At 36.5% G+C, this 17,507-nt stretch overlaps 1 protein-coding gene across 1 annotated transcript in view; it reads right to left on the bottom strand.

The window, feature by feature from the left end:
• zdhhc9 (zDHHC palmitoyltransferase 9) overlaps window positions 1-17,507 on the bottom strand; it is a 34,563-nt gene that overhangs the window by 5,208 nt on the left and 11,848 nt on the right. The window contains exons 3-8 of the mRNA XM_014982763.2: window positions 12,601-12,759; window positions 7,979-8,116; window positions 7,026-7,074; window positions 5,059-5,161; window positions 802-905; window positions 564-660 (exon numbers count right to left, since the gene is read on the bottom strand). Coding sequence (XP_014838249.2) covers window positions 564-660; window positions 802-905; window positions 5,059-5,161; window positions 7,026-7,074; window positions 7,979-8,116; window positions 12,601-12,759 — 650 coding nt within the window. The remainder of the gene's footprint in view (window positions 1-563; window positions 661-801; window positions 906-5,058; window positions 5,162-7,025; window positions 7,075-7,978; window positions 8,117-12,600; window positions 12,760-17,507) is intronic.

The following is a 17,507-nucleotide window of genomic DNA, read 5'->3' as shown; positions in this document are numbered from 1 at the left end:
AATATTTTAAATAAAAATTTAAAATTTGGATAATATTTTTCAAGCAAAATAATAAATCAAACATTTGGATGTTTTGATTTTTGTTACTTATTTATTACCAATGTTATCACTATGTATTTAATATATCTTTAAAAAATATCATAACTTAAGATTTTGAATCCTAAAAATAAGCAAAAAGCAGACAAATATCCTGAAATAATAAATTCTCTTTTTACATCTCTTACTTCTTTTTGTTAATTTTTATTTTATTTTGATTTTGTAACAAAATTTGAATCAGGAGAAGCTAAAACTGCAACTAGAAGATTTCAGGGTAGAAAGAATTTACAGATAAAGAAGTTTAGTTAAATTTTTTATGCAAAATGTTGATTTTTTTTTTTTGCAGTTTTGGTGTAATTACTGCTCTGAGTGTATTGTTCTCAAAGGAATTATTCTCTTTTGAGTCAGTTTACTCCTTTAATCAATGACTAAATCAGCTGACGATCATTCCAATAATCTGATTAATCGCTGGCTGTTTGGTTGCACCTTGCAGCAGAGGACTGACTGGGGTGAATTAATGTGCTCACCGTAGTTTGTGCCACTGGGTTGTCGAAGGAACAGGGACCTTCGCTGTTCGCAGCAGCGGGCGAATCCTCCTGCATCAGCCCTCGTCTGTCCAAGACGCTGAAGGGCAGAAAACGGGTCAGAAACTGAATGTGGCGCTCATTACTGATCCGAACAGGGAATAAATGGAGCAACCAGACCAGGAAATGTTTTATAAGTAGAGAAGAAATGAAGGAACTGAAGGAAAGCGGAGGTATTCACCTGGGGTAGGTCGGCCCACACAGAACCTCGCAGCAGTTTTTGATGATGTTCTTGTGGCTGTAAGGATTCTGGCCTCTGTTCTTCCCAGACCAGGAGCCTTTAATCTAAAAACAAAACGCACAGCAACACCAATCAGAGCAGCAGCAAACACCAAAACACGCCCTGCAAAGTCAACCGGTTCATTCCCACAGTCCCTCCTTCAGCTTATACCTTATTCAAAAGCATGCTTCTGTTTTTAGACGATATTCCCACTGGCTTTGGTTTGACCTACTAAAATTCATCCTGCAGGATTAAACGATTCCTGCTTTAACTCCGTTCGCCACAAAGAGAGCGAGGAAAGATTAAAAACTCTTAGTTAATTCATGAACATGATTTACGAAACGGATTAATGACAGAAATACCTCCAAATTATCACGGCTGCATCTCCACTCATCACATAATGAGGTTTGAAATTTAGCTGAAGTTAATTAAACTAAACAACGCAGGATTTAAACTATTTATGACGAGTTTATCTACTTTCTGTGAGCAAAAACACAAAATCTTACTAAATATCTCTCATGCAAATATCTCAGTTTATGTAACATTTCAGCAAGATACAGGAGCTTGTTTTAACAAATAAATTTTTAATATTGATGAAAAAGTTCTACTTCCACTGAGATTATTTCATCATAGCAAAAATGTCTCGCTATAAGCAAAATAATCTACGAGTGTAACTTTAGGGGCGAAAATGAAATAATTCATATATGTAACAAAAAATAACAAAATCAGGCAACAGAAAATCAGTTTCTTTCAATTAAAAAACTTACAAAACGTTATCAAAAACTGCAGGTGTGTGTCTGTTGTATTAGCACTACTTCAACATATTTTTACTCAAGTAAGAGTAAAAAAGTATTTGGTAAAACACAAGTACTGAGTAACTGATCAAATTATCAATCATTTAATATTTAAATAAATTATACACTTAGACCAAAATATAAAGTTAAGTGGAAATTTTGGTATTTTAAGAACAAAAATTATAATAATTAATATGAGTAAAAAATAAAATAAAATCAGGCAACAGGACATTTTCCAAATCAGCTTCTTTCAATAAAAAATTGATTTGGAAAATTTAACAAAAACTACAGGTGTGTGTCTGTTTATGGTGGATTTTTGGTTGAAACATGTTTGTTTTTCATTCAGTTGGCAGAGAAAACAGAAATTTTACTCAAGTAAGAGCAGAAATACTTCATAATAAATTTATTCAAGTAAAAGTAGAAAGTACAGCATAGTAAAAATAGAAGTTACTCAAGTAAATGTAACTAGTTACTACCTAACTGTACACTCAGAGATAAACAGATGTAGATAAACCAGATTAAAAGACAGAAAGTGCATCTGTAACATGACTCCTACGGCTCAGCATGAACTAAACGACCCGCCTGCAGGGCAGAGAAGACAGAAGAATGCTTCTGGTGGTAAACATGTAGGTCACCAGGCACCGTGTGTGTGCGTGTGTGTGTTCGTACGTGCGTGCGCGCGCGTGTCTGCATGCGGGTGTGCGTGTGCGCCTGCATGTGTGTGAGTGATCTATGGGAAACCAGAGCGGCTGCACCACTCAAGGTGCCTCCATCACGCCGCTGTGCTTCTGGCTGCGCTCCCAGACCCTGCAGGTATCGATGCATCTATTATTAGGCTGATCACAAACGCTGAAGCGACCGGGCTGACAGCCATCGCTTCATCTCCCGCAGCGGGAAAAAAATAAATAAAAAATCACAGGTCGCAATGCTTCATTACTGATTAAATGAATGGAAAAAATGAGGCCAGTCATCCCACTGGAAAGGAGCAAGGGGACGATAAATTAATCATTATAACAAAGTAGAAGAGCTCAAACCACTAACATCATCGTTCCTGCTTCGTTTTTGAAGTTCTGCAGTCAGACGTTGGCTTGAAAACACAGAATATCTAATAAACATGCAGCACCTGTGAATCTGTTCTCACTTCTGTGGGTAATTAACGACCAAGCACAATAAAAATGATCAATTGTTCTATTCTTATCTGGTTTGGGCCTCAGAAGCTTTTCTAAAAGTAGCCCAGAGGTCCGGGGAAAGAAACAGACGAGTCTGTTTTGCCCTCAGATGTGACAACGGTTTTAAGAATAGAAGCTATTTATACGTATTTTTAGATGATTAGATAACATTGAAAAAAAACTGCCATTTCAGGTTCCAGCTGACTTAAATACGCTCAGAAGCTAAAACAAAATCCAGAAACAAAATGGAGCTGAAAACAATACAGACAATGTAAGTGTTTTTACTTTAAAGAGACATTTTATCAACATATTTACACATTTTTATACTTCTATTTGAGTCTCTACTGCTTCTAAAAACAGCCTAAGTAGTAAAAAAAAAAAAAAAAAAAACCCTACATGACCCACAGTCATTTCTTGACAAACTGGTGGTTTTTATTGTCTGGAAATGAGCCATTTTTAAAACCTCCCGAATGTTAAGTCACATTCCGCAGGCGGTGCACCGTTACCTAGCAACCCCAGCCAGCCCAGTGCCGTTACCTAGCAACGACAGCCAGCCTGGTGCCGTTACCTAGCAACCCCAGCCAACCCAGTGCCATTGCCTAGCAACGACAGCTGAGTTATAACTCTTTTGGTTAGCTGGTTAACAGGCTTCAAAGTGTTGGGTTGGAATAAAACAGCTTTTGGGCAGGTTGTTAAAATTTGAGCTGCTTTTCACAACATTTGACGGATTTTTAGAAAGTTTTCAGAGGAAAATTCTTATTAATAGTTGTTGCTATGTGGCAGAAAAGCACAAAACTTTTACTAAAATGCTTATTGGCTCATTTATTTTGAAATGTCTAGAATCTGCTGAATGTGAGATCATCAGTGATTAGTCACTGGTTAAGTGTAAAACAGAACTTCATGGGTGATATTATTTAAAGGACATACTGTATCAGCATAAAAAGTCTCACTGTGTTCAAAGAGTCCCAATTGGACCTGGTACTGGTCAGAATATAATAAAGGAAAACGACCTATGGCATATATAATTAACAGACATATGTGACTATATATGACTTTTTTAACATGAGTTTCAGCTGAGACTTGGGCTGATTTTATTTTATTTTTGGGGGGTTTTATGTTGTGTTTGGGCTGGAAACTGTTAGTCAGATCTGGCAACCCTGCAGCTGTATGCGCTGTACAATGGCTTCTGGAAAAGACAAAGAGTTTTGTTGTTGACTTACTACTCAGAAACCACTTGCTGTGTTGTTGTTGGTTATGCAGGAGGCTCTACTGATGCTTTTCAAAGATGTACAGTTGCATAATTGTGCATTGGTTTGTAGCCATTTTGGCGCAAGAATGATTTTGTGCAAAAAATGTAATGAACATGTTTAGCATATCCCATAGATCTATCCTAACGTCTTTAAGGAAGTATAATAAGTCACCTTTAAATTATTATTTATCTGGAGCTTCTTTTTCTATCTCGAGGAATATAACCTTAATTTTTTTACAACAGAGTCGACCTTAGTTTACAACACAAAGGTCTTGTTAAACAAGCTGCGGTTTACGAGCCACTCTGTCCTTCAGGGGTGAACGAGGTGCTGCAGTTGTCACGGTAACGTATCAGCTCTTCGATGGCGCAGAGTTCACACCTCAATGATGCCGTTAGGATTTCTGATCTCTATCATCACAGACTTAATTATCTACACTGTCTGCAAAATTTCAGAATTACCAAATGCTAAACATGTTTTCAAGTTGAATTATTTTTTATATGTGATTAAAATATTTAGATGTACTGTTTGAGAATTGTCAAAGAAATAAAAAAGACAAAAAACAGAGAAAAACAAAAACAAAAGAAACAGAAAAAAAGGAAGAGACGATGAAAAAAGGAAAAAGAAATGTATAAAAGAAACAGAAAAGAAAGGAAGAAGAGAGAAAGAAAGAAAAAAGTGAGAAAGAGAAAGAAAAGGAAGAAAAATAGAGAAATAGGAAAGAAAGGAACAGAAAAACGAAAAGGGAAGAGAAAAACGTATGAGAAAAGGGAAAAGGAGGAAAGAAAAAAAAGAGGGTAACAAAAGAAAGAAAGAAAAAAAAATCATAAAAGGAAAATTGGAAAAAATAAATAAATCTTTTTTTCATAATGAGGAAGGAACAGAAAAAAGAAAGAAAAAGAAAGAATGAGAAGAAAAGAGAACAAAGAGAAAATGGAAAAAGAAACAAATAGAAAAGACAGACAGAAAAAAGGATTCAGGGCAGTGAAAGGATCCTAAACCACTTACGTCCTCGTTGGTGGTCTGGTTCAGAGAGATGAGGTACGTGTGGAAACCAGTCAGTCCCACCATCGACCACAGGGTGAAGAAGCACACCAGCACTTCCAGTACAGTGAGTTCCAGTTAAGAAACCACAGCAGGTCTGAGTCATGGCCGCCAGTAAACAGACGGTGGTGTTAAAACAGCTGGAAGTTATAGGTGCTTAAAGACGTTTGATGGAAAAGCACGGAGAACGGACGGATTCCTGCTCCTACAGACAGATTCACGTTTAATTAAAAGTTACAGATGCTCTTTATTTTCTTTATTGTTTAGTTTTATTTTGTTGTGACTTTTATTTGTCTAATTAAGTTATTTATATTTAGTTTTTAGAGTGTGTTTGCTAGTTTTCATTAGCTAAATATTTTTAGCTTCAGTTTAGTTTTTAGTAGTTATAATAGTAGTTTTAGTTTTTTCATACTTTGGTTAATTTTTAGGTGCAGAATTCAAAAAGGTGAAAGTATTTTATTGTGATTATGTTTACACTCATTGGGTAATGAGTACTGAAAGAAGACACATTTTCAAAAACTATATTTACCAACTGATTCTGGTGTTTCATACCAAACTTTGCTGTCAGGAGGATTATGGCGATTTACCGACAGCTGATGTTGAGCGGAAAAAAAAACAACAAAAAATATAAATTTCACATCAGCTTGAAAGGCTAATTAACGGATAATAAACAAAAAAACAAAGGTTGTTATATTTATAATTTCAGCATGTTTTAGTTACTTTTTATAAATTAACAGTATGGTTCCAGTTAGTTGCAGTTTTTCCTCCATTAATTACTGTTTTTGTTTATTTCAGTTAATTAAAATATTTTCTCAGTTGCAGATTTTGATATTTTGTTAGTTTTAGTTAACTAATAACCTTTCTTCATATCTTGTTTCCATCTTGGAGTAGTGAGGATATTCCACCTCTCTAAGCTGTGTTGTAAAACTTGTCAGGAACCAAATGGGACCAAACATTTGTTACTGATTATTCACTCCTGCCACTTCATTTATAAGCCAAGAAAAGAAACAGTTTGGAACAGTTTACTGAAAAGAGGAAGCTGCTACTTTGAGAACAGGACAGAGAGTCCTTAAAATAACCAGTCGACTTCCTCTGATGTATAAATAACATCCGTTATAAATATCAGGCCCTAAACTGGGGTCAAAGGTCAACATTTGGGAAGAATAAATCCAAACTGTCCGTTATGATGTCACTGAGTTAACTTGTTTGTGCTTCATAAAATTATGTGTCCCAGTAATTTATCTACCAAAAATGAACAACACAGGTATATAATATTTAATAACATTTTGATTTACTTAACTGAAATTCAATGTTTTTTTATAATAATTATAGAGATGCACCAGTTTGGTTTTAAGTTATTTAAGAGCATTTTAAATACAGCGCTAGCATCACAGGAAAGAGAAAAACAAAAAACAAAAGGATGAATCAATCCCTGAATAAACGTTTAATTAACAATATAGCCTGTTACTGATAAGGTAACTAACAGTAACTTCATTTCCAATAAAAATGTGTGCAAAATGAGGATATTCTATTGTCAAAAAACAATTTCAATTAATAAGAAATGTAATTAAAATCACAAGTGAACAAGTTTATGTAATATATGAATAAAAAACCAGCACCACCATCATCCTCCTACCACTTCCTGTCGTAATTTATTGTGGTTTTCGCCAGTAGTAACTTGATGCTGATAACATGACTTGTGTGAAGTGAGGAAAGTGTTTTGATTGCAGTTTAGCAAAACACACTAATTTTGATAAAACCAAAAAAAAAAAATCATCCTAGCGCAAAAACCTTTTATTGAAAAAGTTTATTTCTAAACTGGCGTGTGAAGGAAATAAGGAACGGACAAACGGAGGAAGAAAGTTCTTGACTTTCTTAAAACATGGCGCGCACACACAAACACACAAAATGTATTCATATTTAAAGGATATGTTCCAGGTGTTTCCTTCAAGGTGTTCAGAAAGCCTTGATCCACGGAGCCTGAGCACAAAGAGAGACAGACAGCAGAAACACGGAGGTAAATGTGCTGAAAAGTAAAACTCATACATAGAGTATGGCACTAAAGGGGGATTATTATACCAAATTCTAATCAGTATATCCATTTGGGTTTCTACTGCTTCTAAAAACACTCAAAGCACTTTTAAAAAATCACCAGAGAGTTTTTGCCAATAAGTTAATGCTTTTTTGGTGTCTGGAAGATGAGCCATTTCAAAAACCTCCAGGTTGTTAAGTCACAATTGACAGGCACTGCGCTGTTACCTAGCAACCAGCTGAGCTCCAGCACATTTGGTCAGCTAGTTATACACTGTAGTGTATAACTAGCTGTATGTGGTGTACAATGGCTGCTGGAAAAGACAAGACAACTTACCATCCAGAAACCACTTTCTGCATACTTGTTGGTTGTGCAGGAGGCCCTACTTCTGCTTTTCAAACATGTGTGTTTTTATGATGTAAAGAAGTTTGAACTGCCTTGTTGTTGAAATGTGCTGCATGAATAAACTTAACTGATGTGTTTGAAGCCTTTTTCACGGGTGAGTCTAAACATTAAGTTTGGGGGCGTGGCCAGCAGCAGCTTATTTGGATTTAAAGTGACAGGACGCCCTAAAAATGCTCTTTCTGAACAGGCAGAACTTACGACTGAAATCTCATTTTCTAAGAATGATTTTGTGCAAAAATATTTACTGAAAAATGTTTTGTATCGCTACGTTTTCCTTTAAAATAAGGTCAAAGGCCAACTATGATCTTTTTCTGTACAAAAAAAGCAGCAAATCACTTCAGGTTACTTCTGAGGCTCCAGTTGATGCAACATGAACAATCAGCTGCTATGAAGCTCCTGTTGCATCACGTTCTTCCAGATCTGCCACATTCCTGCCGCCGTACTCACGCATGACGACGTGGACGATGTTGAAGGCGAAGATGTAGATGGTGAGCAGGGACAGCGTCAGGGTGAACAGGTAGAAGTACCTGTAGTTCCTCTTGCCCACGCAGTTGCCCACCCACGGACAGTGGTGATCAAAACGGTCTGAAAAACAACAACATTCTCCGTTAATATGTGAAAACAACAAGCTGAGGCGTTGTTATAGAAGTCGAATGTGTGAAAAATGACACCAGCTTTCTGTGAATCTGGAGTCTAAAAATAGTTTTCTTCCTCCTCCGTGTTTGGAGCGAAGCCAGAGGAAAGCATGGCAGGGTTGAAACGAACAACAGGGAGAAAACATTACTGCACTGATATTTACCCCAGTTTCACAGCAAGATACTGAAAACTCAGTCAGGTTAGGCTAACTATTGTTTTATAGAAGGTAAAACAAACTGGCAAACCCAAATAGTTTCATCCAGTTTGACTTTTACTTGTGATATAATTTATTTATTTTTAGGCATTTAGCCTCTTTAACCTGCTAGGTTCCTCAAAGGCCTTCAGATTTAAACAAAAGTTCACACATTTTTTTAGAAATTACACAGAGTTTGAGGGAAATTGTTTGATTTGTGTTCATTTTATGTTTTTAATCAAGAGTGATTTGACACAAACTTAAATTACTTGTCAACAAACTTGAGGCAAAAATGTTGAGTTTCTTTCTAAATTCACCGATCCCTTAAGTTTTTTACTTTTTAAAAAGTAAAATAATGAAGTTCACAATAAAATTGTAATTATACACTGCTCAAAAAAATAAAGGGAACACTCAAATAACACATCCTAGATCTGAATGAATGAAATATTCTAATTGAATACTTTGTTCTGTACAAAGTTGAATGTGCCGACAACAAAATCACACAAAAATCATCAATGGAAATCAAATTTATTAACCAATGGAGGCCTGGATTTGGAGCCACACGCAAAATTAAAGTGAAATGTTCCCTTTATTTTTTTGAGCAGTATATTTAAAGCAAAAAGGCTTTAAATAAGCAAACAGGAATAGATAGATAGGAAGGAAGGAAGGATGGAAGGAAGGAAGGAAGGAAGGAAGGAAGGAAGGAAGGAAGGAACGAACGAACGAACGAACGAACGAAGGAAGGAACGAACAAAGGAATGAAAGAACGAACGAACAAACGAAGGAACAAAGAAAGGAAGACGACAGGAGGAAAAGTAGAAAACTAGAAGGACAAGACAGAAAGGAGGACACTAGGAAGGAAAGAAGACGAGTGAAGAAAGACAGGAAGGATACTAGGGACGTAAGAACGGAGGGCAACGGAAGGAAAGTCAGCAGAAGAAAAGAAAGATAGATAGTAAAGGAGGACAAAGATCCAAGGAAGGTGTTAAAAAAGGCAGGAAGAGGACAAAGTAGGAGGCAAAGAAAGAAACGAGACAAGGAGTTAGGAAATAAGGAGACTATGAAGGAATAAAGGAAAGTTTTTTTTACTGGTGTTTAATCAGATTCTATTAATAACTGAGTTCAGTCTGACTGTTGCTAACAGTCGTCAACATAAACCCGGATCTCATCGGGTCACAAGCTGAAGGAAGCAGGAGCAGCATCACAGGAACGTTTTACGTATTTAATATCACATTAACATCGGTCTACTCAAAGCCCGTCCACCTTGAAAAGAAAAACCATCTTCCAGTTCGCCTAGCAACAGCAGCCACTCAGGCTGAGAGCAGCTAACAGGGTTTCTGATTGATGCAGCGTATATCTGAGGTACACAGAGCAGCAGGAGAGTAATCGTTCACACTTCAGGAAAGTTCACTCTAAAGCTGCAAACGTTGCACTTCCTTTACAATCAAACCGAGCTGTGAAAATTTAACTGCACTTAAACCCAAGATTTATTCGGTTTCAAACGGACAGTGGTGGATCACAAAAGCAGGATTTGCTCCTCTTTGGTTTGGTAAAACATTAACTTTGACCTTGAACAGGTTAGGAGAAATATATGGGCTAAACAAAACATGTTCATTAATTTTTTTTGCACAAAATTATTTTTTGATAATGAGATTTTAGCCTGGTCAGTTCTGCCTATTTGAGCTGTTTAATGGCCTCTGCCACTTTAAATCCAGATAAGATGCTGCTGGCCACGCCCCCAACTCTACGTTTGCACTCGCATGTGAAAATGGCTGCAAACAAATGCACAATTACGCAACTGTACATCTTTGAAAAGCAAAAGTAGAGCCTCCTGCACAACCAACAAGAATGCATTAAGTTGTTTTTGAATGGTAATTCAACAATGAAATACTTCTTTTTTCCAGCAGCCATTGTACAGCACATTCAATGGTAAAACCAGCTGACCACACGTGTTGAAGCTCAGTTTGGGTTCGCCAAATGTAAAATGCAACCCAAATTTTAACAACCTGCCCAAAGTCTTTGTTTTTAGATTGCAAAGGACTTGATTCTTTGAACACAACAAGACTTGTGTTTTTTGTGGTAATATGTCTTTAAATAATAATGTTGCCGGGGATATCTGTTTTACAATACTATTACATAGTGACACTTGATTAACCAATAATTATTAATCATTGATAATGTCACGTTCAACCAACTCTACGCATTTTCAAAAAATAACAACCAATAAGATGAGCTTATGAGCTAATAAGATGAGCAAAGAAAACTATTGGGAAAGAATTTTCCTCTGAATATTTTCTAAAAATCTACCAAATATTAAGCAGCCCAAATTTTAACAACCCGCCCAAAGCTGTTGTTTCCAGTTCAACAGCCCAAACCAGCTGACCAAATGTGCTAGAGTTCTGCTTGGGTTGCTAGGTAACGGGGCTGGGCTTGGCTGGGATTGCTAGGTAACGGCACACTGCCCACTGAATGTGATTTATCTGAAGGTTTTTAAACAGCTCACTTACCAGACACCAAAAAACATTAAATTATTGCTAAAAAAGACTGGGTGTTTTTTTTTAAAAAAACACTTTAGTTGCTTTTAGAAGCAGCAGAAACTCAAATGGAAGCATAAAAATATGCAGAATATGAATTTTGCATAATAGGTCCCCTTTAAGCTAGCATGAAGATGATTCCTTCAGTAAAAGCGACTGAGGCGTGTCGCTGTGTAATGGCAGCCTCTCCACAGCAGGTGCACACAGACGAACCAGTGTTCACAATGACTCAGCGTTTATTCCCTCACTGAGGCGCCACTGTCTCCTCTCATATCGCCTATGACTCCAAGGCTTCCTTCAAACACAGCCCTCAATCATCAGCAGCCAAATCACTTTTACTTCGCGAGGTCGGGAGGTGACACGAGCCGACAGCTCCCAACTCAACACGGGCGGAGTCACAGTTCAAACCACCTTCATCGTTCAAAGCACAGATTGCAACTCTTAGTACTTCCACCCCATCTGCTTAGTTCAGCGTTTATTTTTAAAGCTTTTGAAATTATTTTATGAATGCTGATATGTCTGCAGGCAATTTTCCTCCCAAATCTCTCTTCCTTTAACCATGTCTAACTCAAATAACCCATTTCACCTGCCTGACTTTATTAAAACTACACTACAGCTGCTGCTTGAACCAACTTTTAAAGTTTTACCTTTTGAGCTTCTTACAAAGTATTTTTGTCTAGTTTCTATGCAAATATCTGTGAAATGCCATGTAGTAGAGTTTTAGCATTACCTTCCAATAAATACCCTGTTTGTATAGCACTTTAGCATTAGCTTCTAAGAAATACTTTGCTGGTGTAGCCCTTTATTGCTAGCTCCTAAGAAATACATTGTTTGTGCAGCTCTTTAACATTAGCTTCTAAAAAAACCCTGTTGGTGTAGCGCTTTACCATTAGCTTCTGTGAAATACTCTTTTGACTAAATGCACTTTAGCATTAGCTTCTGCTAAATATCCTGTTGGTGTAGTGCTTTAGAATTGGATTTTGCAAAATACCTTGTTGATGTAGCAATTTTGCGTTAGCTTCGGAGAAATACTCTGTTGGCTAAATGCACTTTAGCATTAGCTTCTGCTAAATATCCTGTTGGTGTAGTGCTTTAGAATTGGATTTTGCAAAATACCTTGTTGATGTAGCAATTTTGCGTTAGCTACGGAGAAATACTCTGTTGGCTAAATGCACTTTAGCATTAGCTTCAAAGAAATACCTTGTTAGTGTAGCGCTTTACCATTAGTTTCTGCTAAATATCCTGTTGATGTAGTGCTTTATAATAGGCTTTTGCAAAATACCTTGTTGATGTAGCAATTTACCGTTAGCTTCTGAGAAATACCCTGCTAGTGTAGCACTTTAGCATTAGTTTTCGCTAAATATGTTGTTGGTGTAGGACCTTAGCATTAGCAGATCTAGTGTGTATGATTAGTGTTTTAGGGTTATCACTACTATCTTTTAAGTTAGCAGTGCCCACCACTAGTTTAGATGTAGACTTGTTTATCTTCTAAATTAATATCGATTAGACATTAATTGCATCGTAACGAACATAATTTACTTTTTTTCAGCGTAATGGAAATGTGTGATTGATGCTTAATTGGATGAAATAATGTAGACATTTTTTGAGACTGGTTTGATGTTTGACAAACGGTGGTACTAGTTGGTTTTTGAATGTTAAAGTGATTTAAAGCAGCTAATTTCTGCAGCACAGCTGAGATGACGTACCAACACAGTTGTCACAGATGCTGCAGTGAGACGCTCGCGGAGGCCGGAAGATCTTGCAGGTGTAGCAATACTTGAGCTTGACGATCTGGTTGTTGATCTGAACGTTACGGATCCGAGGTGGAGCTCGCTGCCCAGACGGGACGTTCCCATTGGCTGCCTCTGTGAATTAAAATAAAAACAAGATGTCACCACAGAACACACCGACACATCATAGCGATTTTGTTCTGGAGTTGTTGCTAAAGGCTCGATGTGTTGCTTTTGGAGATTTTTCAGCCTACTTCATGTTGTCAGACTGGTTCTGCTTAAGTAATTTATAGTTTCCACAACCTAGCAGTAATCAAGCTTTGGTGAAATTGAACTTAACTTTTCAAAAACTGTAACCAATAATAATTATTTCATGATTTACCAAAGGAGGAGGAGTCATTTTTACAGTGCCATTTCTGCGAAAATTAAATCGTTACTTGAAAACTGCATTAACTGCCTACTTTACTGATATTGAAGTTTACTTGATATGAAACATTCAAGTTTGACAAAAAAGCAAAACCAGAAAAACTAACCGAATAAATCTACTGAAAAGGATTAGGATAACTAAAAAAAACCAGAATTCAGATTTTGAATTCTACTTCTGAATTCTGAAGTTTCTTCTCAAAATTCTAATATTTTTTTCTCAAAATTATGACATTTTTTGTAGAATTGTGATATAGTTTCTTGGAATTCTGACAATCTTTAGAATTTTAACTTTTTTTTTTCAAAATTGTGACATTTCTTCTTAGAATTCTGAAATTTTCTCACAAATTTGACATTTTTTTTCTCAGATTTGACATTTTTTCTCAGAATTATGTCTTTAGTTTTAGAACTCACACATTTCTTCTTAGAATTGTGACTTTTTTTTTCTCAAAATTGTGATATTTGCTTCCTGGAATTGTGACATTATTTCTCAGAATTATGACTCCTTGTGAAATCAAAAGTCAGATTCCTAAGGAATAAAACATCACAATTCTGAGAAAAAACATCAGATTCTTTTTTCATTGTTTTTTCAGTTGCTCTGATCCTCTTCCATAGAAATGTTATGTTTGATTGACAGTTTATTATTTCTGCTTAAGCTTCACTACAGAAGCCAGGAGGCGTACTAATGATCACAAGGCTGCAAACTCAGATCCCTCAAGAGAGAAACCGCTGTGGAGAATCGACCATTAAGTTGCTGCAAAGAGCAGACAAGAATTACCTCTTAATGGGAAAGAGCAAGCATGCCCACATGAATTTCTGGAGATGCATTAAGATAAAAAAAAATTTATATTAGAGGGAAGTTAATTCTCTCAGCTGCAGAAAGCATACAGACAAGAGGATAAAAGTGACTCTAATTCAAACTAATAGCGTATCAACATTTGTTTACAGCTTTCAGTGGAGGATATCTGCCATGTAAAGTGGTTTTTGCACGAATAAGTCAGACTCATTATGAAGCATTAAAATGGTGAACAGATTTTTTCTGACAGTAAGAGATAACCAATATTAATCATCCAAATAAAGCTGGAGAAGGGCTTTTGAGAGAAACTGGGAATAAATCTGAGAGAATGCACTCAGAGGGATTGATGCCACTCCCAATGGAGGCCAATCTGCTGGAGGCGTCACAGACAGGAAACAGTTTCCTGGAATTAGAAACCCTCCTCAGGAGCGCCACCAACAGGATGAGGGACAGAAACACCCAGGCTGCAGCAGTCACATCAAAATGTCTGCCTGGTTATTAAAATGGCTTTTTAAATACAAATAGCTAAATTATGCTAAGCTAAGCTAAGATAGGATGCACTAGAAACTGGACACACTGCAAAAACGCAAAATCTTATTGATAGACTATTTCTAGTGCAAATATCTTACAACAAAAACTAACAAAACTAACTTATAAGTAACTTCTCAGAAAGATACAGGACCTTATTTTAAGTAAATAATTCCTTAATATTGATGAAAAACTACTAGTTCCTTAGGCAAATTATTTCTCTTACAACATGAGAAAATGTTTTATTATAAGAGAAATAATCTGCCAGAGGAACTAGTCCTTTTTCGTTAATATTAAGGATTATTGACTCAAAACAAGATTCTACATGTTGCTGAAAAACTACTATTAAGTTAGTTTTGTTTTATTTAATCTGTAGTAAGATATTTGAAACAGAAACTAGAGCTAAATTACTTGGTAATATTTTGTATTTTTGCAGTGCAGCAACTCAATGGCAGGTCAGGCCTTTAAAGATCTGTGATCGACCAGAGAACTGCAATCGATGCACTCCTAATAATTATTTTTAACATGGAAGCCAAATAATATTTTGGAAAGTGAAAATGTATAATTTTGCTGCAGATGCCATATAAACTGATGTCCACTAATTAGTAACAAGTATATAAATGTATATGTTTGAATAAAATACAATCCTATCACAACAATTGTGAAATATCCTTTTAGTAATAGATTACACCTCTTTTTGGTGCACAAACATTTTTTCTTTTTTTTCTACTTTAACCTGCAACACAAGAAGAAAAAGATTTTATGTTTTCTATTTAATAAGTTATTATCTAGCGTAATGAAATTAAACCAAAGCAGTGGTGTAATGATAACCAAAGCCAAAAGTATCAGAATTAAATAATTTACTGAGCAATTGCTCCAGGTGCAGCTTTAACAGGGATTTCAAGGTCAGTGTGAGGATTTCTGTAAAATCCTTCATGTAACCTGCTGCAGCAAACTGCAACTGGTCCATTAGGGCCATCAGGGCCACAGCAGAACCACCATCCTCCACGCAGAGTGAGTCACGGTCATAATGAGAGCAGCAAACCCATCTTCAGAGGGCTGCGTGCCTCCGCTCGCTCGCTACACCGACTCCCTTAACTCCGCCAGAGTGCAGAGTTTCCCCACAGTGAAATTTAAGCACATTTCAATCAGGACTGGACAATAACAGATTCAGAGCTGCACGGCATTATGGGAGATGTAGGCAGAGGAAAACGCTTTAACCAACATTTCATTTCCCTGTGGGAGCAATAAAGTATTTTTGAATTTGAATTTGAGTCAACTCACTCACTCACTCCTCGGTTACCTAGCAACTCACTCGCTCACTCTTTGGTTGCCTAGCAACGACCTGTTACTTACACAGCAGCAGTTTAAAGTTCCACCACTGTGTCTCATAACTGCTTAAAATTTAAAAAAACAACGGCGTGAGGTGAAAACTGGAAAGGTTACACCACCAGTTTCAAATGTTTAAACAAAAAACGAATAAAAAATTATCAATATCGTCTGAAATGAAACGTTTAGGAATTGAGCTCGTCACATCCTGATAACTCAAAGCTTTTTTCTTATTAAAACGTTTTTCTTTAAAACATATTGTCCAGCTCTATAAGGAAGTAACTAGAAAAACAACTTTCTAACATAAGAAGCATGAATAAACACGGTTCTGCCTGCTTGCTGCCAAACAAACCAATCTGAAACATTTATTCCTCATAAATACTTCTAGCTTTAACCACTACAATTTTTCCCGCATCTCTGCTTGTTATTTTTGTCCAGAAAGATCCCCAGGTAAAGATGAGGTAAAACATGCTGATGTCACTCCTGTAGCTGCCCTTAAATGCCTGATCATAAAGGTTTGATACCATCAGTAAAGACCGAGAGCAAACTCCATGGATTGTGTAAAAATTGTTTTCATGAAGTCATTTTAATTAGGCAAAAATACAAATTAACACTGTGAATCTATTTGTATTTGAATCAGAAATCACAGAGAAAGCTTCTAAACATGGCTCCTTGTTTTCACAGTTTTACAGTAAATTTGTAGCTTTTTTCCTACATTTTTTCTTCTGCACATTTGTCCTTTAAAAGTTAATAATTAGCAGACTTGTATCTCTGGTCTCACATGCAGCTGTAACATTACTAATCAGCTGGTCGTGTTTGTTTTGCCCTGCCAAACCAAAGACATTACACTCCTTTCTACTTATCTTGTGGCAAACGGGAACCACAGTCATGAGCAAATATATAAGCATTACCAACCTGTCAAAAGGTCAGACACCTTCTCACCAGTGGGAAGTGGTGTCCAAACGTCTGACTGGTAGGGTTTATATAAAACTCTGGAAAAAAATTAAGAGACCGCTTAAAATGATCTGATTTTACTCGTTATGTTTAAGTAAAATGAACATCGTTCTTTTATTCTATGAACTACTGACAACACGTCTCTCTTACTGTCAAACTTTGAGTTTTTTTCCTACAATGGCCCTAATACGCCACATTAGATTTTGCAAGTTTGAAAGAAAGATTTCTAGTTTTCAGTTTATTTTGGGTTCAATTGAATAAATGTATTTTCAGTAATAAGAACTGGATTTGGGTCACTGCGTTTCAAAACTCTTGCTATATTTAGCCGAGTTTAGCAAGCTGACTTCTCAGCACACCCCTGGATTAAGTACTTTGATTTTTGTCGGTTCTTGGAAAATAGCGTACGATGTTTCCAACTCTCCACATTTTAGTTTTTTAAGTAACTGAAGCTTTTCTGAATTTGAAATGTCTTCAGCTAAGAGATGGAAGCAGATCTGGTTGCTTATTAGCCACCTGCTGCAGATTATTCACATTTGTGAGGAAACTCGTGGATCAGCAGTGACTAAACCATTGTGTGTTTTTCTGACATACGACCAACACTTAAACAGTTTAGGATATTTCTATGGGCCATACAAAACATGTTCATTACATTGTTTTTAAGAAAACCATTCTTAGATAATGAGATTTTAGTCTGATCAGTTCTGACTATTTTGAGCTGTTTTAGGGCTCCTTGTCACTTTAAATCCAAATAAGCTGCTGCCAGCCGCACCCCCCCAAACTCAACGTTTACACTCGCACGTGAAAATGGCTGCAAACAGATGGACATCTATGAAAAGCAGAAGTGGAACCTCCT

The sequence above is a fragment of the Poecilia mexicana genome, unplaced genomic scaffold, assembly GCF_051168715.1.
Source record: "Poecilia mexicana isolate PSO_F unplaced genomic scaffold, ASM5116871v1 scaffold_10, whole genome shotgun sequence".
In the NCBI taxonomy this organism is placed as follows: Eukaryota; Metazoa; Chordata; class Actinopteri; order Cyprinodontiformes; family Poeciliidae; genus Poecilia; species Poecilia mexicana.
This window is presented reverse-complemented; position numbering and strand designations above follow the sequence as displayed.